This window comes from Drosophila albomicans, chromosome X, assembly GCF_009650485.2.
Source record: "Drosophila albomicans strain 15112-1751.03 chromosome X, ASM965048v2, whole genome shotgun sequence".
NCBI lineage: Eukaryota > Metazoa > Arthropoda > Insecta > Diptera > Drosophilidae > Drosophila > Drosophila albomicans.
In genome coordinates, this window is record NC_047627.2 from 4140804 (window position 1) to 4166361 (window position 25558).

At 37.0% G+C, this 25558-nt stretch overlaps 4 protein-coding genes across 7 annotated transcripts in view; 2 read left to right on the forward strand and 2 right to left on the reverse strand.

Moving 5' to 3' along the window:
- Window positions 1-809: 809 nt before the first annotated feature.
- On the reverse strand, window positions 810-6958 carry LOC117577700 (putative cyclin-dependent serine/threonine-protein kinase DDB_G0272797/DDB_G0274007). Of its 2 annotated transcripts, none has more exons than XM_052005058.1 (2): window positions 6692-6958; window positions 810-1911 (listed from the first exon to the last, which is right to left on the reverse strand). In XM_052005058.1, the coding sequence occupies exons 1-2, from the start codon at window positions 6941-6943 to the stop codon at window positions 1087-1089; spliced, it is 1077 nt and encodes a 358-aa protein (XP_051861018.1). In that variant the 5' UTR covers window positions 6944-6958; the 3' UTR covers window positions 810-1086. The 2 variants fall into 2 exon arrangements, with proteins under 2 accessions (XP_051861018.1, XP_034118490.1); XM_034262599.2 differs by lacking the exon at window positions 6692-6958 and adding an exon at window positions 1987-2233.
- Window positions 2429-3249, forward strand: LOC117577701 (uncharacterized). The gene has a single exon (XM_034262600.2). The coding sequence runs from the start codon at window positions 2492-2494 to the stop codon at window positions 3182-3184; it is 693 nt and encodes a 230-aa protein (XP_034118491.1). The 5' UTR covers window positions 2429-2491; the 3' UTR covers window positions 3185-3249.
- Window positions 3362-3749, forward strand: LOC117577702 (uncharacterized). Its single transcript, XM_034262601.2, has one exon. It carries the CDS (start codon window positions 3406-3408, stop codon window positions 3670-3672), a length of 267 nt encoding a protein of 88 aa, XP_034118492.1. The 5' UTR covers window positions 3362-3405; the 3' UTR covers window positions 3673-3749.
- Window positions 6959-13514: 6556 nt separating the features above from the next.
- LOC117577394 (uncharacterized) overlaps window positions 13515-25558 on the reverse strand; it is a 72120-nt gene continuing 60076 nt past the window's right edge. For all 3 annotated transcript variants that reach the window (XM_034262304.2, XM_052005047.1, XM_052005041.1), the window contains 4 exons: window positions 20896-20987; window positions 20661-20786; window positions 18522-18863; window positions 13515-16885 (listed from right to left, as the gene is read on the reverse strand). In XM_034262304.2, the coding sequence (XP_034118195.1) occupies window positions 15145-16885; window positions 18522-18863; window positions 20661-20786; window positions 20896-20987 (2301 nt within the window). In that variant the 3' untranslated portion in view covers window positions 13515-15144. The remainder of the gene's footprint in view (window positions 16886-18521; window positions 18864-20660; window positions 20787-20895; window positions 20988-25558) is intronic.

Consider the following 25558-nt stretch of genomic DNA (forward strand, 5'->3'; position numbering starts at 1 on the left):
TTCTCAAGATTCATTTATGCTTTTCTATGCTCTATGCTTTTCTTCTTAATCATTTTAAAAATTTATAATTCATTTGATAAAGCAAAACAAATTTGAAGGTTTGCTAAATTTAACTAACTACTATTTAGTTTTCAAAGAGTTTTCGAGGCATAAAATATGAATAAGTATTAAAATGTTCTAAGAAATTTGAGAAATTCTTTAATGAAGTATAAATTTGAGTTATTAAATGAATAACTTTTAAGCCCGATGTGAAGTTTTTCCAACTTTATCTTCAAATGTTTCTATATATTCCTATCATTCATACATTAAAAAGCTACAGTTTTTTTGTGATTTCCAAATCTAACACTTGACTGCTATTAAAATGCGTTAAAGCTTTTCTAAGATACTTCAGAGGTTTAGTGAATATTCCAGACTTCTTAAAATTCATTAATGTTAATTGAAGAAACAACCAAGATTTCCAAATCATTTTCAGAATTTATAATCAATTTCATTAAACAGAACTAATTTGAAAGTGGATAAATACAATTTACTATTCAATGCTAAAGAAGCATTAGATGAAAGAACTTTAATTAATATTAAAATCTTATGGACAAGTAAAAAAGCTACAGTAGAGTGTGCTCGACTGCAATATACCCTCTACCCATTTCCAATAAGACCGAAAAAAAACAAAAATATTCCAAATACTACCTGCATATTTAACAGGTAAGAAACCTACACTTGAGTGTGCTCGACTATAAGTTTATATGTAGCTTCCAAGAAGTTCAATATTCCAAGAATTCAATGTAAAATAAATAAAAAGACGTTGTAAATTTTATATAAATTTCACTACCGACAATTTATTACTCGCTTTTACTCTGTTACCAATTTGGACTTGTTCACAAGCAGCTAGAAGCTGTAACTACAGCGTATAGATAGCACTTACATTATATATATATATATATATGTATATATGTTTGTATGATGATGGTACTTAAGCTACTTCCAAAAAAAAAGAAAAAAAAATAGAGGATGAGTCACGAATTTGAGTGTGTTTCCAATCTACAGAAGAATAACGTAGTTTTCTTGGCTTCCGTTTCGCTTTCGTTATTAGAAATTGTAGTTGAGATTGCCGCTGCTGAATCTCACATGGGATACGGCTGATGAAGGCTGATACGATGTAGAACCCAGGACGGAGGATTCGGGGATGGCCATGCCAAAGCTCTGCGAGGTATTGGGGGCACTCTGTCCGGTGGCAAATTGTTGGGCAACATTTTGTTGCTGTTCGCGTAAAATATCTTGCTGCTGCTGTTGCAGGAATCCCATGTGCTGCAGCGTTGAATAGTAGTTGGGCGTTGTTGGCTGTGACAACTGCGATTGCAACTCCGGCTGCTGCGGCTGCTGCGGCTGCTGCTGCTGCGGCACAACCCGTCGTTGTTGCAACTGCAATCCATTGTTGCTGCCAAACAAACCGGCCGACTGTCGTTGGCTATAATTGATCTGCTGCTGTGGTTGCTGTGGTTGCTGCTGTGCTGCCTGAGACTGCGAGACGTCGGGATAGTAGGTGTAGAGCTTTTGCAGTAGCTGCTGTTGCTGCTGCTCAAACTCCAATCGCTGGCGCTGGTAGTCATTGAAGGCGGCTTGCATCTGATCCGCATAGCTGGGCAAATTGCCCACGGTTTGCAATTGTTGCTGCTGCTGTTGCTGCTGTTGCTGCTGCTGCTGCTGACGCTGTTGAGCCAAGTATTGCTGCTGTTGCAACTGTTGCTGCTGCAATTGCTGCTGCTGCTGCTGCTGCTGTAGTTGCTGCTGCTGCAGCGTGTTGACAACTGGCTCCGATTTTTGCTTAAGGGGGCGATTTCCGAGGCTCTGCTGTTGCGGATAGACACCCGTATATTGCACTCCCGTGCGTCCGCTGAAACGATTTGGAATTTGCTGCAAGCGAAGCAAAAAAAGAAAACCCAAATTAAATACACAGAAGTGATAAGATACAACTTTTCCCTCTTTTACCAGTCGAGCACCATTTTTGCTGCGTTTTGCGGTTCTCATAGCGAAAAATGAACAAAAAAGAGAAAAAGGCGAAAACGAACTTTTTGTTTTTGCTTTTGGGCTGCACGCACGACAATTTTTCAATCGTACTTTTTTTTTGCGTAGAAAAAACCAATTCAACAAATTCAAAAAAAAAAAGAAAAATGAAATTCTGAAATTCAAAAGTCGAGAGTCGAAATTGTTAAAGCGAGAGAACGAGACTGACTGAAAACTAAAACTAATTGTGTTTTGCTTTTTCCCCCCCGAAAAAAACAACAATGCGGAACTATAATTCAATGGCTACTCAGTTAAGTAAACAAGGTCACGCGCAACACGTGACACAGAACACAGAACGCAGAGAATATGTGTCAAATCGATCATACGTCACGTGGTCCAGATGCAATACGATGCGATGCGATGCGATGCACGCGAGCGAGCGCGCATAAAACGCTCGTCAATGTGCTCGTCAACGGCAAACAGTTGAACGATGCACTCGCTGCCTGTGATCCGACAGCTGTTGGCGCTGTGTTGCCTCTTCGTGGCATGGCGCTGCGGCAACGCCTCGAATCCTCTCGAGCAGATAGCGCTGGGTGCGCTGAGTGTGAGCGAACAGCTGATGAATACGATGCAGGATGGCAACAAGGTGACTAAGGAATTCAATGTGGATACGCCGCTGATCAAGTGGCATTCGAAAACGGACCTCGGACACGGCGATGCCATGCGAAATGCGGGCGATGACAGCGACTCTGATGAGTCGGATGAGAGGCGACGGCGGCGGCGCAGGAAACGCAGCCATCACGATCATTTGGTGTCGCCACATCGTGGCAAGCGTTCGCCGTGCTTCAAAATGATGACGGCAGCCACAACGGAGTCGGCTGATGATGTCGAGGCCAGAAGGAGGGCGGCCGCACAACGCAAACGTGCCGCAAATAATGCGTCGCGTTCTCGCATCATTCGTCGCATTAGCAAGAACAAAAAGAAGAAGTTGCATCGCAGTCGACGTCAGCTGGAAGATTTCGCCGAGCAGCAGACGCCACAGCAGCAGCAACGTCCCAGTTTGGGGGAACGCTTCAGAGGCTTGTGGCTGTCGCTGGTCGACAACGTGGTGGATGCCATGCAACAGGTGCGCGACCGACTCAAAAACGCAGCAGCTCAAGCACAAGCGCAGGGCGGCAATTAAATGCAATTAATTCATAAAATTTTGTTTGTTTTGTTAACACAATAAATGCGCAGCAACTGCAATTACATAGTTCTTGTTTCATCACTCGATTCTGATCTCTCGAAGCACGATTTCCGTTTGCCGGGCCACAACAAAAGAGACAATGCCCCGTTAGCAGGTGATCAGTCAACGTCATGACACTCAATTGCCAATTACTCTGTCGTCTAGCTCTGCTTCTGGCCATGCTTTTGGTGCTGGCCAGCTGCCAGGATGATCTCGAGGTGGACTATTCCAATGAGTACGACGATGTGCGACCCCATTTGGTTTATCCCGATGAGCCGCGACTCGACAAACGCTTGAGTTCAGCTGCTCAGCAGTTTGGCGAGAGCGTCAAGAACGCTTGGCAATCGATGGTCGACTCATTTCACAACTACTTCGAGGAGCTGCGCGATGTCTTCTCCGATGGCGTCAACAACAACAACGCCGAAGACTTGGCAAATGCCAATTAAATGTTGTCTTTGATTTATGCACAAATAAATGCAAAATATCATATGCAAGAAAATGTACTTTATTGATCATTATTAAAAGGGAAGATATTATCAATACGAAATACTATTTATTTCATCGATGCTGCTGCAGGAAAATCAAAAAAGATTACAAAATTTGTTTCATTGAAATTTATAGCAAATAACGCAGCTTGATTGCTTTGGTTGACTGTGATCAAATTGTAGTTACTGAGAGTTCAAATTGCAATGATTGCATTATGAATGAAATATTGACGTTCTTTGCGCTTGAAAATAACTAATATTACATTTAATATTTGAAATAATATTGAAAATATTAAAGTATATATATTGCATGTTAATATAATCATAGTTTCGAAATTTATTATGAAGTCTATTCACATTCTTAAAGCCGATTTCAAATTGAAGATTTGGCGAAAGCAGCATAAAACAAGTAAGAAAGCTACAGTCGAGTGCACTCGACTGTGAGATACCCGCTACCCATTTTGAATAAAAGAAATATATTTTGCGGTATTTTTCTCAAAATATACCAAATATACTGCAAAAATACTAAAAATAGTATATTTGGTATATTGATATAGTACCGCATTGAAAATATACCATAGACGGCACAATATACCAGATTGTCATCTAAAGCAACTAAGACTCCTAGTAAGTAGGCGTGTTTGCCCATACAAAAGTATTTCTTTAATAACTTCGACAATTTTTATCTGATCGCAACCAAATTTTCAGGAATCATAACTATTATAGTTATTATTGTATATACCAAAATTGGCAACTCTAGCTTTAAAATTACGCTTGTTATTCGATTTTTTTGATTTGCGGGGGCGGAAGTGGGCGTGGCAAAAATTTGAAATAAACTTGATCTGCGTGCAAACATAACAAATGCTGTCGAAAAAAAATTATAGCTCTATCTCTTATAGTCTCTGAGATCCAGTGTTTCATACGGACGGACGGACAGACACACAGACGGACAGACGGACATGGCTATATCGTCTCGGCTGTTGACGCTGATCCAGAATATATATACTTTATAGGGTCGGAGATGCCTCCTTCTACCTGTTACATACATTTCCTGCCGGCACAAAGTTATAATACCCTTCTACCCTATGGGTAGCGGGTATAAAAAGGTAATAAAATATGCTTATTGTCAACAAATTGAGTAAAGAATTAATCAGTATTGAGTATTTAGGGCCTGATTCGAATTGAGCTGATTAAATTATTCAATTAAAATATGTAAAGTTTCGGTTTACGATTTTCCCATTGAAATTAGCTAACTCTTTTCTTCTGTGGCAACTTAATCGGAATAACTATCGAAAATCCCTATATTTTTCTTCAAATATTTCAAATGAAATCAAATAAGTAAGTGCCAAAACTGATAAGAAATCAATTATAGGAAATAGAAATAGAGAGAGAGAGAGAGAAGAAATAGTACTAAAAAGAGAATTCATAAAGTCAGCAAAAAGAAATACATTAAGCAATTTAGGAAATAAAAAATAATACAAAATTGTAAGAAAATAAAAATAATTGCAGTATATTTTCTGGACTATTTAGGAAATATATCGAAAAGTTTTGCGAAAATGTTGAGACAATTAATTATGCAAAAAGTATTAAATCTCTCAATAATGAAGAAGATATGAACGCTACAGTAATATGTGATCGACTGTGAGATACCTGCTTTCCATTTTCAGTAAAGGCAAAACAGTGTTTTATTCTTAAAATATACCGAAAATATACTAAATTATACTACAGACCATATTTTGTATATTGATAGCACTGTATCAATATACAAAATATAGTATATTCAGTATATATATTTAAAATATACCATACAGTACAAAATATACTAAATTGTTATTGATATGATTCTAAAAATATACCAAAAGTATACTAAAATATGCAGAAATCTGAAATCGACAGTTACATACGGACAGACAGACGAACATTTCTATATCGTCTCGGATGTTGATTCTGATCATGAATATATGCGGTCGGAGATGCCTTCTTCTGTCTGTTTTATAAATTTCCTGCCGGCACAAAGTTATAATACTCATTTTCCCTATGGGTTGCAGGTATGGAAATTAAAAATTATTTAAAGTATGTAAATACTTTTGATTTGGATTTTTAACTCAATTTGAACAATTACAATAATAAATATTATATAAAATGGTTAAATAATTACTAAAAGAAATGTTGTCTTTGTTTGAATTGCAATTTTTTGATATGATGTCGATAAGAGATACATAAATGTATAACTGCAATCACAAAAAATTACGAAATTTCTGCTAGATGCATGATAATACATAGTTTAAATAAAATAGTTTCAAATCGCAAATGTTTACAAGCGGAAATTAAATTAAAGTTTTGTTCAATTGTTTTGCTGTTGTTGCTGTTGTTCTCGGAAGTGATCTCAAATCTTAGAGTGATGCATTATTTAACATTGGGGGCCGGCTAATTGCCAGTACATGTGAGCGTTTGTTAGATGTTGCCTGAGATTGCACCGGATGTATGCAACACGAGCGTAAAACGATGTCGCCCCTTCCCCGACCCCGATCCCCGACCATCACTTGTAGTAACAACTGTTGTTGTGGTTGCAGCTTTAGCTGCTAATTAGCAAAATCTGGCTGTTAAATAAGCCGCATCGAGAGCCAAATATCTCAGAGTGCAACACATTGCCATGGAAATGAAAACGCTTTGCATCGCTTTATTGCTGCTGCTCGCCACTGGCTGCCAACGTATTGCAGCTCGTCCGCAGGTAAGTTGTATTGAGTGTGTATGCACAACAACTAAAAATAACTCAAGCACTCTTCAAAGGATCTGGAGTCTGGCATACTGATGGCAGCGGCACAGATAAAGGATCTGATTGAAACGGGAGCGGCTGGCAATAATCAACAGAGTGGCGAGGTCTTTGGTCAACGGATGAAAAGCAACATGGGCTTGGGCTTTGGCGATGCCATCCAATCGATGGGGGGTCGAAAATAATAAATGCATCACTTAAACTTACCAGCTGTTGTTGTTGTTGTAGTTGTTGTTGTTCTGCCTCCTCCGTTGATTGGGGCTGCAACTCAGCCGGTTGTTGCAACGGCTGCTTGGCAGCGCCGTAGTAGCGTGTGAAGCTCTGTTGCAGTCCCGGCGTCTTCAGCGTGAACGAATTAGTGTTGGCATCGGTGTGAAAGGATAATTGTGCCTGGCTGGTTGTGAGGCAAACGAACAGCAGGCAGCAACAGCTTAACAATGCCCCGGGATGCGACGACATTCTCACTCTGATTTATGGCCAGCAAAATGCTAATTGTAATTGATACAGATTTCCCACACGCGTTGCCCTTAATTGTTAAAGCCACGCCCACAACAACTACGACGGAGACGGAGACGATGACAAACGTTGCTACTGCAGCTACTCCAAAATTGCGACTGTGCGTTGCCCGCTCGTCACTTCAACGTTTTATACTTGGGCCGCCTTTTTGGCCATTTACCATTTAGTTGGCATGCAAGAGAGCCAAATTCCAACGACAGTAGCAGCTGATAGTGGATGGTTGATGGTTGATGGCTGATGGCAAGTGGAAAATTTATTTATTGGCATTGTTGGCTTGCGGCTCATGTGCGTGAGGTGAGAGACCAACACAATGCACCCACCCCTCGACCTTCCTCCTCCAACTGTCAAATTGCAATGGGTTAATGAGTGAAGCGTGTGGCGGGGATGATTGGTGGCAACTTAATACAATTTGGGCTAAAATGCTGCTAGCAATTACATAAGCCTGAGCAGGAGAAAGAGTAATACTGGTAGAGAGGGGGTGAGTGCCAAATGTAGAGCGATAGATGATCCAAATCGATAAGCATGTAAATTTAAAAAGAGGCTTTGCAATTTCTGGCAAATTTCCATTCAAGCAAAACTATTGCGAATATAAAACTACTTACGCATAATCCGTGAGCCGCATTAAGCAATCAACAGATATATAAAAAGAAGCTGAAAAATAACAAAAGCAATTGCAAATTTCTTGTATCAACGAAAAATTCATAGACAAGTATTTGGGTATTAAGAAATTTTAGGCAAAGAACGTTATTTTGAATTTGTAAATTTTTGATAAGGCAAACGTTTTAAACAATTCAAATTAAATCTAATTTTAACTTCGATATTAAGGTATTAGGAATAGATTCATAGTTTTACTTATTATATGGAAGCATCCGACTCCATAAAGTATTGTATCTGTATTCAAATGCCCACTCCAATCGGGTCAAAGTTGCTTTGACTGAAAATATGGTATACACTATGGTCTATTTTGTACTGTATTGTATATTTCGAGTATAATACTAAATCGAGAAACCAGATACAGTCTTTTGTATTGTATAATACTTTTTGGTATATTTTCGGTATATTTAATCAATTTAGATTTATTGAAAATCGTATGGAATATGGGTATGTCAAAATTAAGCTCATTTGATTGTATAGTATATTCTAGTATTTTTGCGATATATTTTAGGTATATTTGTTGAATATGGTTTTACTCAAAAATAAGTAGCTGGTATCTAACAGTCGAACACACTCGAATGTATAATTTAGTATTTTTTGGTATATTTTTAGTATTATTTTTGTTGATGGTTTTATTGAAAATGGGTATTTGACAGTTTGATTGCAGTTTCTTATGTATGCTTTAAGCAATCGTTTTAGTCACCACTGAAAAATATTGTAAGAAAAATAAATAAAAGAAAATGTATATCACCTATAAACATTTTACTTGCACACTTTACCAACAAGCAAGCTTTTCCTTTCATTCCCATTTATGAATTGTATTTCCAAATGTTAAACAGAGCTATGAAAAAGTAAATTGTAATTCTAGCATCTACTAATATAAATAGTATTTAGTTGTAAATTGATGCCAACTTTACATGCAATATTAAAAACATTTTGAAGCAATAAAGGAAATTTAAATAGCGGCATTTAAAGTTTTCCCACAATATGTTTTTTTTTTTCTAGCTTTAAATTTGAGCAAGGAACAGAAAGCATTTGGTCAGTTGTATAATTCATTGCTTGGGCTCGGCCAATAATTTATTATATTTGATTGTAATTTTTTTGTTTTTATAAATATTTCACTTTCTTTAAAGTGGCGCTAGGGCGCAAAACGGTTGTAGAAATGTGTTTGGAATATGAAAATATGTGCTACAAAAACAAAAACAAAAACAGAAAGAAGAAGAAGCAAAGATATGGAGCTGGTAATTTCAATACAAATTGAATATTGTCTGTGCCTCTTATATAACACTAAACGCTAAAGACAGAGCACAGCAGAGCGGAGCTGAAAATATGTGAGCACTGGGCACACTGAGTATAAAGAGCGGCATAAAATGTTGTTTATAGGAACGTGCGTGGCATACGCAATGGATGCGAGTGGCAACAAGTTGTCTGTGTCTGCCCATTGCGGTGACTTCGAGGGAGGTAAGTGGGGGTCAAGCCAATACACACACACACACACATACAAGGAAGTGAGGTGAAGGTTAAGCCTCTGGCAAATGCTGGCAAACTGTCACAATTGCAATTGCAATTGCTATTGCAATTAGCCAACTTTTGGCATGTAATGTAAGGGCCAAAACGATTATGAAAGACGAGTGTTTTATGAGCCAAACTATGTACTTGCTTCAAGCGGAGGAAAGGGAGGAGGAGGCTCAACAGACTCAATGTGGTCAGCGAGCACATTGCGTATACGTGATCGCCATAAATTTATTTGGTCGCGCGTTTCATTTCATTTTCGCAGACGCAATCGCAATTGAAAGCGCATTTCATATGATTGAAAGTTGTTTATGTGTGTCATTTGCGGCAAGCGCACGTATAGCTCCGATGTCCGAGGCGTGAAATGCGATTGGGCGAATGTGCAAGGGGACGAAAGCGGGGATGGTGAAATGGGGAATGCGAATACGTATACGAATGGGATGCCTGGCCGCCCACACATCCACACAATTTACGATTTAACACGCATTATGCCAATGAGTCGACAACAACTACAAGAAGCAATCGACGTTCGCTGTCGCTGTCGCTGTCGCCGTCGCTGTTGACGGTTAAAACAGTCAACACAGAGTCCAGTCCAGTTGGAAACCAGTTAATAGCTCGCAGTCGTCAGCTAACAGTCCATATATCGGCTTATTATTGCGATACTCGTATTATGCTCTTGGCCACAGACCTTTTAAGTGCTTGATAACTCACTTGTGTTTCTGGCTAACGACCTTTTAAATGCGCTTGCAAACGACACTTTGCCTTAACCCAATTACTAAGTGAAATGCCATTTCGTAGAACAAGAGGAACAACTTTTTTTTATTTAACTTTAATTTCATTAAATTAGTAATCGAAGCACTGAAATGTGTATAAATGATTTAAAATTAAAATTCTAAAAATAATTTGTTTCAATTATTTAAGATGAAAACGACTTTTATTTCAAGGGGAAAAATTTGTAAATTTTATAACAAGTAAGAAAGCTCGACTGTGAGATAGCCGCTACCCTTATTTATTAAAAACATACCAAAAATATCCCTCAAAAATACTAAAATATTACAGAGTTTAAATTTGAAATTTATGCATTTAATATATACCACAGAGTATACAATATTCCACATTCTTAAAATATACTAATAATATACTTTAAAATACTAAAATATACCATAAACTATTGTTGGTATATCTATATTGTACCACATTCAACATATACCATAGATTACAAAATATACCATATTCTTAAATTATACCTCACAAATAGAAAAATATTACATAGCCTATATTCAATAAACCAAATTTGTACTACACTTAAAATATACCATAGCGTACAAAATATACTAGATTGTCAGCCAAAGCAACTAAGAGCCAAAGATGTTTGCGTTTTTTTTTCACATACTAAACAAGTAAAAGAGCTATAGTCAAAAATGTACTGGGTCGGCACAAAGTTATAATACTCTTTTACTCTTTGGCTAACAGTTATAGAAATACATATAATTTTATGAACTAAAAATTAAAATTGCTAATTTAGACTTAAAATCTGAGACAAGATTCATTTTAAGTTAAAGAGCAAGAGACTATTTTCCATTAACTAAAATTTGTTCAATTCAGTAGAAAAAAAATGTGATATTAAACTTATAATCAGAATTCTAAATGAATAAAGAAAAAATTTGTTGTCAATTAACTCCAAATGATAAAATTTACTAAATCAAAAATCGAAAGTATTTAAGAATTATTTTTTATGAATACTGAACTGAATTTAATGATGAAGTCAACAATAAAATCCACGCTGCTTTGATTATTGAATTTAATGCTAAGCCACAATTATAATAACTAAATATTTGAGATGAAAAATGATTTATTTATGCAGTCAACACCTTTCGTCGGGCAAAGCGGCCTAAGTGAGATTACTTTCAGCGAGAGACACAAGCCTGACCAATTCAATTTGTTAGTCTAATTCGATTTCGGGGCAAAGGGACTACTCGACTGCCAAATGGACATCAGGCAAAAGTTTTTGGCCGAGTTCTGTTTTTCGTTCATTTTTTTTACGACTCGCATAATGACAGGTCCCAATGTCGTTTGCCGTTTGTCGCTTTCAGCCAACAATAGCACATGAAATTCCTGTAATTTTACGATTATGTCGTGGACCATAAAATAACACGACAAAATAGAGCGAAATAAAAAAAATAAAATGAAATCAAAACATAGCACAAATAAAAAGAGACAAAAAATATATTATATGTATGCAAAAAACAGCCGAATAATGGAAGCTGGAGAATTGTGTAGAGCGAGCTGCTAAATAACGGTACTTAATCATTTTACTGGGTCATTCGAAGGCGAAATGACCCCAGCTGTGGTTCTGCCAACTGACCTCTCTCTCTCTCTCTCTCTCTCTCTCTCTCTCTCTCTCTCTCTCTCTCTCTCTCTCTCTCTCTCTCTTTTAGTAAACTAGAACGCCAAATAGAGTCTGAGAGTGAGAGAGAGAACGATTTGAGGTTGTTAAACCCAACTGAACAGCTGAACTTTTGAACTCGCACACTGACCTCAATGCACACAGATACACGCACTACACACACACACACACACACACGTGCATAACTTTTAATAATAAGTACATATGTGTGTGAGTACAAATACAATATATGTGAATATATCGGTATTGCTCCCTTTTCGCCAGCTGCTCTGCTTGCTTTGCTCCCTCATGCTGGGGTTTATTGCGCTGCGAATTATTTTGGCTCCTTTTTCGCCTTTGCATTTGCACGGATTAAATTGAGGCGACACGGGCACGTGGCCCGCCACAGCACCGCCATCAGCAGTCGCTTCTTCTTCTTCTTCAGCGCCTGCTATCCAATCGCATCCGCATTCGCATTCGCATTCGCTTACTGTACGCAGCTTACCTAGGAAAGCAGCAGAAAGACAAACAGCAGGAATCAACCTTTTTATGGCGTTGCCCTCGCACAGTGGGCTCAATGCGGAACTTCATGGAACGTTAAATGTTACACATTATACGAAAAATAATTTATAAAAATATAAAATATTTGAATATAAAATTTACTAAATACGTTATATAAATATTATGGGAAAAAAATATATTAATAATAATTTGGAACAGTGTAAAACAAATGAACAATTTACAGAAAAATAAATCTAGAATACGAATAAATGTAAAATTTGCAAGTTATTATTTATTTAAAAGCATAATAAATCATATTAAAACGTATAGAAAAAATAAAATGACAGATTAAACAAAAAATTGAAAAAGTATAATAATATTTATAAAATTAAATATGGCAAATTGTAGAAAATTTTTTGAAAATTATAGAAAACTAAATATAGAAACCGAAAAAACAATACACATTTTATTGAAATAAATATGCACATAGTATACAAATAAATTTACCAATAATATGTATTTTGGTAAAAGAAAAATAAAAATGTTAATATGCAAAAACAAAGTTAAATTAAAATAATAAATATTTATATATTGAAATATGTAATACCAAAGAGAAATATAGTAAAACAAAAACATATATAAATAAAACTATAGAAAATTGTAAAAAAAAAAAATTTTAACAAAATATAGAAAAATAAATTTATAAAACGTATAAGATACTACACAATATTTGAATAAAAACATTTCAACCAGTAAAAATGTATTAGAGTTTCCAAACTTTAACTAAGCCGATAAAACAATAGATTGCTTTACACGTTTACCACCGAGTTTTGTCCACTGTGCCTGGGCTTCAAGACAAATAAATAAAGGCAACAGCATTGCAGCAGATTTTTGTTTTTCTTTCTTTATTTTTTGTTGTTTTTTGTTTTTTTTTTTTTTGTTTTTGTTTTTGTATTTAACTCACATAAAATTTTTTTATTAGTTTCTCTCTTTGTTTCATACACCAAATACAAAAAAAACCGTATTCAATATACGCACAAATATGTAAGTATATGTATATTTATACACACATACACATATATATAGATATATTTGTATATAGTATGTATACTTATTTATATATGGGGGGGTTCTTAAATTTTATGGGCCTTTTTCTGTGCCTTTGGTTTGAATCTCTGGGCATTTGTGCCAAGCGCTCGCTTAGCTCCATTTCTCTCATCATTTTTGTTTTTAATATACTATATGTATATTTATATACTAAGTACAACAATTCGGATGTAAATCGAATTGAATTGAATTTTGGTTTTGCATTCTGTTACATTTATTTATTTTGAAATGGGGCGAGAACCAGTCAAGATCATTATTAAATAAGCTTTAGAGTTCATTTTGAGTTTGTATCCAAGTTAAGTACGATTAACAAATTGCAATTCTCGGGGCTCTCAAGAATTGCAAACGATATAGTATATGTATATATTACGTGTGTGTGTGTGTGTCTATTTTAATATTTTTTAAGATTTCTCTCTGTGTTTAGTTTAATAATTTGTTTTATTTTATTTATGTCTTGTAGTAAAACTTTATGGGGTTTCATTTAATATTTTAAAAACGTTTGCACAACATTTCACCATAAATATATATACTATATATCTATTTATGTATTTACTTTGCATATTCAATTGGATTATAATTATGTTTATTTTTCGTTATTCATTTTTTTTTATTTTGTTGTATTTACCCTGTACCCATTTTAAAAAAGCGGCAACATCAACAACACTTCTTCTTTACTTTTTTTAGTATTTCATTTTCAATTCCCCGAAAATTGTATTACAACCGCATGGTGAAAGATAAAGCCTTGAGTTACAGTTAACGATTATATTTATGTTTGTCTGTCTGTCTGTCATCATCATAATATTTCATAACAATCAATTGTGTTTGCGTCTTAGGAGGAGAATCATTTGTTACTATAAGTATTTTGGGTACAGGGCGTGACAAGAAAACGCAGTTGTGTAACTTGAAGAAAGTCATTCAACATTTAAAGTGTGTGTGTGTGTGTGTGTGTGTGTGTGGTATGCACGACTGTGCGATACCCTGGCAACCTGTTAGTAAAAACGAACAACAAGTCGACAATTGTTTTTCTTTTTTTGGTTTACATTTTAATGTTAATACTCGCCCAGTTACAATCAGTCCAACAGGTTACCACTTTGAATTCCCCACAATTAACTTACTCGTACACTGCCTCAAAGCATTCTGTGTACTTGCTACGTACGCAAAATATGTTTTGCTTTTTGTGTTAAAAATTTCAATATTCTTTTTTTTTTTTGTTGCTTGGCACATTTTGCAAGCGTCGTTAGGCAATGCTTGATCTTTGATATATTAGTATTATCATTTATTTAAATTTTATGTTATTTTTATTTATATTATGAAGAACTCTTCTTAGCTAAACACAGCAAAAATTCACTTAACCTAGGGGGTTTCTTGTTCAACAATTTTTGTTAAATATGTAACATGAATTATGCTATCAAAATTGAAGTATCTTTAGCTGTTTGACAAAGTGTTCATAGTTAATTTGATTAGTTATAGAATATTTTCAAACAATGCAAACTTCATGTGTTTTCTATTTTGTTTTGCCTTTTTCAGCTTCTTAAAAAATAGTTAATTTCCTTAACTTTCTCTCTTTTTCTATTTCTTTTTCATCTACCTTTCACTCTGTCTTTTGGGTCTTTAAAAATATATTTATGCTTTTCTATTCATTTTGTTTTTCTAATCTTTTAGGCACGCTTTCCCCAACATTCAACTGGCTAATCCTTCATTAAACGCTTTCTTTCCATTAGTTTTATAAGGTAAGCATTGTTATTTGCAATTTTTATTTACTTTATTCACTTGTCGTAATCCACAAAAAAAAAAAAGTGTTTCTAAAGCTGCGACAACATAAAAATAGAAACGAAAAATGTTCAGTTTCTGTTTCACAGCATCCTTTTGTCCCTCTTGCCACAAATCGTTGATAGAAAAGTTTATTGTTGTTTTTGTTTTGCGCCACATTTCGCAGCAGCAGCTTGATAACAACAACAACAACAAAAATAAAAAATAAAACAGCTTACAGCTCAGCGAAAATATTCTCCCTAAAATCGAGCTCCGGATGCGCCGAATGCGCCGAGCCGTGACCATAATCTCGTGACTTTAGCGAACTGCGCGCTGAGCTGGAACTGAAGCTCGCATTTCGTGGGCTGCTGCGCCTCATGCGTCCCTCGAGTCCAGCCATTTTATTCAGCGGCTGCGTGGGATCCAGTTCACAGAAGGCGCCGGCAATCAGATCGGTGCCGTTCAACGAATTGAAGCTGTCGCGTTTGGTGCCACGTGTCGAGCTGCTGCCGCCGCCGACGCCGCCAACATGATGCGAACCGCTGCCCGAACTCTTGCGGCTGAGACGTCGCGTATATTGATACTGATAGGCGGGCGGGGGCGGGGGTGGTGCGGTGGCGCCGGCGAATGCCGCTTGCACGGCTGGCGGCAAGTTGTTGCTGCCACCGGGCGTATAGTTGTCGTAGAAATCCTGCGGCACCTCGTCCTCCTCCTCCGGCAGCTGATCCAGCTGCTGTTGGCTGAGACGCAGCTGCGCCTGCTGATGTTGCAGCAACTGTTGCTGCTGCTGTTGTTGTTGTTGTTGCTGCTGCTGTTGCTGGTCCTGCAACGTGGAGCACATGCTGTACTCCGTGGGCTGACTACCGCTGGACAACGAGAGGCTCAAGGGATCACTGCCAGGCATCACCAGAGCCAAGGCAGCCTTGTCATAGCCATAGCTGGAGTCACGCTTCGGTTTGGGCGAACGCTGAGCGTAGATCTTCTCAATGTCGGGCAACTGGCGACCCATCGAGAGACGCACCTTTTCGCCCTGCTGCTCCCGCTGCATCATCTCTTGAATGTCCATGCTCCGCTCACGTTCCAACAGATCCATTATCTCCATATCCCGTTCGAGTGTGCTGCTGGAAATCGTGCTGCTGCATTCGCTGAACGAGATGTCCTTGTGTCGCAATCCTGTGCCTGGAGCACCGCCTCCTGTTGGGGTAGCTCCTGGCCATCGCTGCGGCGGATGCATCATGCTGCTGACCACCGAACTCTCCTCGCCATCGCCATAGTTGCTGGTGCTGCTGTCGTCGTTGATCACGCTGCAGTTGCCATTGCCGCCATTGCAGTAAGTCGACGCTGTGAGATTGGACACCGAATTGTTCGACATGGACATGCATTCAATGCCCAGTTTATGACGCGTCTGGCTGCCCGATTTGCCCCGACTGCTGCTGTTGTTACTGCCACTGCCACTGGCCGGCTGCCTTTTGCTTCCCTGATGGCTGTGTGTCCCAGAATGTCCGCCATCCGAGATGATGTTGATCTTGACATCGTGCTTCTTGCCCCGCATATGTTTGCCCAGATTGTTCACCACGCCCGCATCGCCAGCTCCTCGACCCGACAGTGCATTGCCACCTCTTCTCTCTCGCTCCCTCTCTCTGTCTCTGTCTCTGTCTCTGTCACGCTCTCTGTCACGCTCGCGTTCCTTGCCGCCAGACTGCGCTTGTCGGTAAGGCGCTCCACTATAGCGATCGCTCGAACCGTGTCCATGTCCCCGCTCATGTCGTCCGCCGCCCTTTGCCATCTGCTTTTGCGACTCGCCCTGAGCGTGTGACCCATGACCGTTGCCCACAACGTTCGTGGTGTTCGTGTGCTCATCCTTCTCGATGGAGTCCTCGCGGTAGCTGACATCGCCCGCATCGCTGCGTCGCTGTGCCTTCGACTTGCCTTTGGTCGACAGTCGAAAGTAGCCTCGCAGTCGCTCCTGTTCGTCCCTGCAATGCATGATTAATGATTCGAGTGTGTCTGCTTAGAGATTTAAATGCGAGTCTATTCAAGTGTCAAAGCAACGTCTATAAATCTAGTTGCTGGTTGATCAATGGAAATGCATTTTAATTTATGCCACTTTGATGGCAGTTGGTAAAATTATTTAATAGCTCATAATAAATGGCGTTTAAGTGTATTTCATTCTTACGTAAAATATGTATATGTTAAACAAGTAAGAGAGCTACAGTCGAGTGTGCTCGACTCTGAGATACCCACTACCAAATTTCAATAAAACAACATTCTTCAAATATTCCAAAAATATAACCCAAATTTACTACAATGTATAGAAATACATTCAAAATATACCATTGAGTGCAGAAATATCCGGATTGTCAGTAGACTATGGTATATTTTGAATGTAGTATTAAATCCATATCTGTATCAAATGCATCTTTTGGTATATTTCTAGTATTTTTACTGTAAATAATAAACATTTGGTATAATTTAAATTTACAGTTGAACACACTCGACTGTAGCTTTCTTCCTTGTTTTAATGCTATTTAATTATTTTTCAAGTTGTTATCTTCTTCGAACTACATTGTTTTGATTTGCGGGGCGTGGCAAAACATTTGAAACATACATGATATGCCTTCAAAAATAGCAAATGCAATCGAAAAATTATATAACTATAACTTATAATATAAGAGATTTAGGTGTTCACACGGACGGACAGACAGACAGACTGACAGACTGACATGGCTATATCGGCTAAGTTATATTATCCATCTACCCTATGGGTAGCGGCCATAAAAAGTACTTTATTTCAACATGTGCTGTAGTTAAAATACTTATTTAATGTGTCAGCAAAATAATTAATTGGGCGTATTTAATTTAGTGGGTACTGATTGATTAGTTTACAATTCTAGCACAGCTTGTCAATTATTGTATAAATATATCATTTTAGGAAATCTTCATTTCATATATTTCATATTTAATTTAAATACTTATTGAAAATCTCTTTAATTTATGCTAAAACTGCTTCAATACGCCAACACCATTTAAAATACTTATTGAAACAAAATAAAATAAATTGCTTGCTCGTCAACATTATTAAATGCATAATTTTAGATGGTTTTAATTAAAATTGATTTAGTTCCAAATTTAAAGACTGCTTTGTTAAATTTTAACACAAGTCAATTATTAACACCTGATGGCAAATAAAAAACTAGTTGTAAGTAGCAGAATAATATGAAATCGTTGCATTAAATTTGATCTTTGTGTGCTTTAGTGTTTACTTATGAAACGTAAGAAAAATAAATAAAATTGAATACTAATTTCAAGTATTATTTTGGCAAATATTATTAATGAAATTCGCCCTTTAAATGCTGGTTCAAAATCATTAAATACATTATTGCTCAGCAAAGACTCAGGCAATTGTTTGACACTTTGATTTTGACTGTGTAGCCATTAAATATGGGAAACAATTAAAGTCAGAAAGTCGTTGGCTAATTGAATGTATATCGTTTCCGTTTTATGTTACACATTCAACGCCAATAATTGCGGAAATCAGCAAACAAAAGCCCAAAGATGAAGACGAAGACGAAGTCAAAAGCAAACGCAAACGCAAATGGTATCAACACTCACCTGGGCAATATTTGGGAGGCATAGATACATGGAAATATGACCGTGGGCAGGAATGCGACCCACACAAACATCAGGTAGGTGAAATCGAAATGCTTTTGATTCTCGTAGGTCTCCTCGAGCGAGAGACGTGCGAATCGCAGTATCATCAATGGGCACAAACAGACCACTTGGGTGGCGGCCATGCTGCCAAAATTGCGCTGTTTACGCTTCTCCCGATGCACGTCCAGCTCGGCGCTATAAAGATCATACGAACGGTTGCTGCTCCCGTGATGTCCATTGCTCAGACCGGCAACGCCTCCGCCGCTCAGAGTGCGCGGCTCCACCGACGATGTGGACGAGTTGCTGTGTGCCAGGTGAAAGACAAAAAAGAAAATGAATGAGAACGGGAACGGGAACGAAAAGGTCGTAAGAAGAAAGTTGTGAAGGAAATCGAAGTCATTAAATTGCCATTGGGTTGGAATTGAGCTCATTAGCAACGGACGACACAAGTCCAGCTGCTCTCTTTCTCTCTCTCTCTCTCTCTCCCTCTCCAACTCCCACTCAATCTCAATCACAATCACAATCCGTTCGCAAAATTAATCAGCGCAATTAGCAGTGTTACGGTTCGCACGACTGCAGAGAACCCAAATCGATGCCAGTAACCCGGATGAGTAATGAACTCACTTCATTCAATGCCCAACAAGCGCTTAATATTTCAATTTAATGACACGGCTCACGGCAAATACAACAAAAAATTACAACCAGCAACGGTCAGGTATTTCAATCCCTTTATTTTCTGTTACACGCTTTTTTCGCTTCACTTTCTCTTTGCTCTATCTACGTTTTTTTTGCCCCTCTTTTTCATTTTGTAATTCATATAATTTGTGTGCCGTGCTGTTGTAGTACACGTTGTTATTACGAGCCAAAGTCTATTAAATAATGCTCTTTGATTGATGATTTATGAACGCCATAAATAAATCATTGCAAGCTTATTATCTGCTCAGCTAGAGCTGCTTATTTTTGATGTCCAATGCAGCTGGTTGCATTGAATTAATTGCAGGTGGAAAGTATTCTTTATCTCTAAAAAAATATGATTTACTTTATTTTTCTTTTTGTAAGCAGCTTTCTGCTTTTTCACTTATTCGCATTAATATTAAATATGTTAATTGAAAGTGAAAAGCATTCTGTATCTGTTTTTTGAGAGTAGCTTTGTCATTTTCCTTGGTCGATTTGATATTAAATATTTTATTTGAAAGCGCGAAATATTCCTTTTTTATTTTTATTTTTAATCGCTCAAATTTATATTCAAAATTGTAGTAAATTTATGTTCTTATTTTCTTGAATTGATATTAAATTTGTATTATTTTATTCAACAATAACAGTTCATACTTATAAGCTTTCTGTACTTTTTTTGTATTTCTTAGTTCATCACTCTACTTTATTGTTTTCACAAAAGTCACTTGCTTTGACCTAAATGTTATCTGTACTGTGAATTTATATTAAATACTTATTGAACGCAAACTTGAATATATTTATATAAGCATCTCTTTACACTTTTATAATATCTCAAAATTGTACTAATCATATCGGTAATTGTCTGACGCGTACTATACTATCAAAAGTGAAAAATACATATACCAAACAAATTGTTCTATATTAAGTAAAGATGAATATTGTAGCTCTCGATATTCACTTTAATTAGAGCTAAGAATAATTTTGGAATTATTTCTTTTTGTTTTATGATAGTTGCAAAAATGTAAGAGTTAGCACGCAAATCAAAAAATTAATGAATCTACATATACGCTTTGTCGCAGAACATAAAATGTTTAAAGAAATCAATCTTAGCTTTAAATATAGTGCTAATCTAGAGCTATAAGAATAACCTTTGCCCATTTTTAAACTTGTTTAAGTGTATGTTTTCTTTTTACTGTAAATAGTGTGGCACGAGACAGATAATTATTTATACAATGATTTGAAATATTATTAACTACACCTCCTATATGAGTTGTTTTTTGAGCAGTTGTTCTCTGGCAAATTTCTTTCTCTATTTGCATTTCTTTTTCCAAGTGCTGGCTCATACCCTTATCAATTCTAGCTACATAAATTTGTAGTTTTTGTGTGTACATATGTATGTATGTGTTGTGCTCCCCTTTTACTTACCGTTGTCTCATGCGTACATCAGCACGATGCTCGTACATCATGACCGCAAAGGGACCGTCGGGGGGTCGCAGCTCCTGGGAGGTGCGAATATACAAATACGACAATAAAACAGCCGGTCCACAGTACCTAAAAAAAAGAGCAGAGAGAGTGCGAAAAACGGGCAGCTCAGTTGAGTGTGAAGGGGATGTCAGGCCATCAATTGTCAGAGGCTGTTTTGGGTATTCGTGTAACTTACATGATTAGAAACAATCCCCGTGAGTATTCCTGCATGTCATCCATCAAATTGACAACACAGAGCCCAATGCCAGCCAACTGTGGCATATAGTCCTGTACGAAAATGAACAAAAAGAAAGTTAAACACACATACACACACACACATACACACAGTTAATACTACGCAATGCAATGTCATTCGATGCGAAGGCAATTAACTTTATAATTACCAACTGTAGGTAAATGACCAGCTGCTATATCGATGTCAAAGTATCAAAGTAACGCCGGCAAAATCGAAATACTATATATAGTCAATTGAATGGAACGGAATTGGACAGCAACACAAAAAAAACGAAAACCAAAACCAAAGCAAAAAGTTCAGCAGTGTCATGAACATGGACTTTGCCGTGGCCTTGCCCCTTGTCATACCCACTATCCATTGGGCTGAAGGGTATTATAACTTTGTGTCTGCACACGAGACGATATATACATATGTGTAGGAGAAAACGTCTACTTATTACAGATCTTAGTATATGTTGTACTGTATGGTATATTTTGAATGTTGTACAATATCAATATATAGCAAATATCGCTTCTGGCATGGTATGGTATATTTTGAATGTTGTACTATATCAATATACCAAATATAGCATGCGGTATATTTTAGTATTTTTGTGGTATATTAATTTGGTATATTATGAGAATCATACCGCATAACATATATATTGTACTGTATGGTATATTTTGAATGTTGTACACTATCAATATACCAAATATTGCCTCTGGTATGGTATGGTATGGTAAATTTTGAATGTTATACTATATCATTATACCAAAAATAGCATTCGGTATATTTTAGTATATTTTATGGTATATTAATTTGGTATATTATGAGAATCATACCGCACTCCTTATTGAAAATGCGTCTCGAGTATCTCACAGTCGAGCACACTTGGCGCTTGGTGCTTTGCGCCAGCTGTTTGTGTGTACTGCGCTGAATTCAATGTCTGCCACCTGTGCGCTGTCTTTGTCACGCATGCACGCACCATCTCTCTCCCTTTCTCGCTTTCTCTTTCGTTTACACATTCCAACACAGTCCAAGCGTTGATCTCCATGGCCTGTGGCATGCCACAGCGCGCGCACGCTTTGTGCGAAGGCATTTTGCGTAATTGTAATTACACATACACATGCAAACAGCGCGAGGGACAAAAGCATGAAACTGAGACTGAAACTGGAGCTTGGAATTCGATGTGAAACTTTTGGGGAGCGGGGCGAAAAGGAAATTGAACAAGAGGCGGAAATGAATTTATGGATATAAAGTTATTGCCGTAATGGGCCAAACTGATAAACGCGCTGCGTATACGTAACATTCGGTTACGCACTACGCACATTACGTATACGCAATGTATACTAGCATTGCCATTGCCATTGCCACTGCCACTGGAACGAGTGTTTCTTATCAAGAAGTTTTATGGAAAATTCTTAAATTACAGCCAAAAGCGTCTCGCGGAATTTGCGGAGAACTAAATACTAAAATTTACTTCCTGATTTGTGTCAATAAAAAAACAACATTGATAACAACAATAGTTGCACAACGATTTGTCGCAATTATTTAAAAGATACAAGTCTCGAGGTGCAAAACATGTGGAAGATAAAAAGAGCAATATTTCGATTTAAAAATCAAGTAAGAAAGCTTGAACACCAGTTTGTGATATATATTGAGAATAAAAGCAAAACAGTGCTGTAATCATTGTAAAATATACCGAAAATATATATATAAAAAAAAATATACCAAAGGCTACATTTGGTAGATTGATATAGTAACACATTCGAAATATACCATCGAGTGAAAAAATACACCAGATTGTCAGCCAAAGCTACTAAAACCTGTAGTGAGTACGCGTTTTCCCACACAAATAAATAACTTATACATTTTTTATCTGACCGCTATCCAATTTTAAAGAATCATTAATATTTTTATTGCATTTATCACAAATCAAAATTGTGCTCGATTTTTATCGATTTGCTGGTCGGAAGTGGATGTGGCAAAAATTTGACGCAAACTTAATTTACGTGCAAAAATGAAAAGTGCTGTCGAAAAAAATTAGATCTCTATCTCTTATAGTCTCTAAAATCTAGGTGTTCATGCGGACAGACTGATGGACAGACGGATTATTGACGCTGTTACATACGTTTCGTGTACCACCTGGTTATATATTTAATAATGAAATGTTATTTTTAATTTATAAAATAACATTTCCGTACGTGTAAAATATTAATTTTGTTAGCTTAACAATAATGTTTCATTATTTAGGAATGTAAATAAAATGATACTTAAAGTTTCGTCATAATTTAATAGCTACTTTCGTCGTGTTTTAATAAAGCAAGCCAGCAAGCACTATAAAATGGCACTGTTAAATGAATATAACTCTGAGTGAAGTCAAGTTCATGTTCATTAATCTAGCTTAGAGGCGAAATTATGAAATCAGTGCAGCAGTTGCCACAAGTCAACTTAAGCCAGAGCTGAAGAAGTAGACAGACATTCGTGCAACGTTTGCTTGCAGCAGCGGCAGACACTTTGGCGATTAGCTGAGCCCACTTGAGTGACCAGTCTTGGAGTTTTGGCTTGGAACTAATTGAGCTACAGCTGTTTCGAGGGCTTTACGTGATTATTCCGCTTGAGTTGCGAGCTAAATACTGCAGGCTGAAGCAAAGATTGAGTTTTCTCGGAGTAGGCGGGAGCTGAAGTTTATTTTAAGAGAGAGAGAGAGAGATTGTGGATGGGTTTTGAAGGATGCTATGGCATTGCCTCGTTAACGTTTGACGTTCGAAAATTTTGCGCTTAGCAACTTGGCACTTTGATAAAGTTTTCATCTTATTTTTGCATATGTTCAACACACGCACGCACACACACACACACACACACAGAATGAGCCACATTAAATGGAGGGCACTCGTAAATGATTTTGTATGAGCAACTATTTAAAAGTTTTTGCAACTCCCTCGAGAGGCAACTAGCATAAATAAGTATATGTTACTCAATCCGCAACAGACAAGCGAAAGACAGAGACAGCAACAGCAACAGCTACAGCGAATGGCAGTGAGAGTGGGAGGGGGAAAAAGGAAAAGTTAGGTCAAAAGTTTTAAAGAAAATTGCAGGGCGTAAACTATGAAAGCAGTATGTATGAACAAGATGAGCAAAAGTTTTTTATTTTTCAACAAATTTCGGAATGAAATGAAACCTTTTCAGAGGAAAACACTGTAGTGACCGGACTACGACCCCCGATCCCCGATCCCCCGAAGCCCCTCGACCATGACTACAACCCCAATCTCGATCCCCCATTCAAATTTCTCAGCCTCAGAGTCAGAGTCAGAGTCAGAGCAAAGCAGTCATTTGGGTAATGAACTGTTAGCGCTGTACAATCTGGCCAAGAAATCTGTTTTGAATTCCTTGGCCAGCGCGCAGGCAGCAAAATGCAAATAAAGGACCACAAACAGGACGACAACAACGACAACGACAACGGGAATGACAATGAGAATAAGCTTGAAACTGATACAGAAACAGCAAAAAAGAGACAGACTGAGACTGAGCCATGAGATGATGGGCATAACGATGAAGCTGAAGATGGCTCCATGGCATTTAACGAGCCAGCCTGCGATTTTATGTGATGGCAACGCAGCGGCGACTGCGGCCAACCGCGACGCCTCAGTCGACGCCTACCACGCCAAGCACAAGCTGCTGGATTGGAATTGGGTAAAGCAACTGGAAACGGGAACAGGGAATGGGAATGGGAATGAGAACGAAAACGAGAGCGGGGCAACGAAAGCGGAAAATAAAACGGAAGCTGCACGCAATTTAACGAGTCTTGCGGGCATCTTTTGATACCCTAGAAACAAAGTCAACTGGCAACTAAGACAGTGAAAACACATTTTCATTTAAGAGGTATTCTCAATACGAACAAATGTTTATATTTTTAAGACAATATAAATTGCATTTACTGTTGCAAATGTGCCCTTATTATATATACTTGTATATCATAATTAGCATAACAAACGTGACCATATTTAGTTTTAAATATCCTTCACTTTGTTGTATGATCTGACTTTTTGTTATATTATTATATTTAAATTAATTCTTTTTAAAACAATTCGAATATTGAAATAGTATATTAGGTATACGTCAAATAAATTAAACATTGAAATTAGCATGTAAGTAATAATATTAAGCAATCTCAGTTTCAACTCTTGTTTATATTTTTAAAACAATATTCATTGTAGTTAATATCTCCTTTCAATACTCGAATCGTATTTAAAGAAAAATAAGATTTTAAGTAAGTATATTAAGTATACGCAAATTACATTACAAATTTTAATTTTAATTAAAGCCACATTTTTTTATCCAAATGTTAAGTTATCTAAAGCCTTTTTTATTATTATTTGTCCTCTTTCAAAGCAAATGCAAGACCTCTCAAACATACCTTATATTTTTTTTTTATATTATTAATTACTTTAAAAAATAATGGCTAGCTTAAGAAAATCTTGCAAGTTTTTCTATAGAATGGAAATTATATAATACTTATTTAATTATTATAGTGAATTGTTGTCATATCAGAATTCGAACAATATAGTAAAGAACTTAAAGTTATTTCTCCCAGTTAAGAATTTGAGTTGACTCTCACATCTTA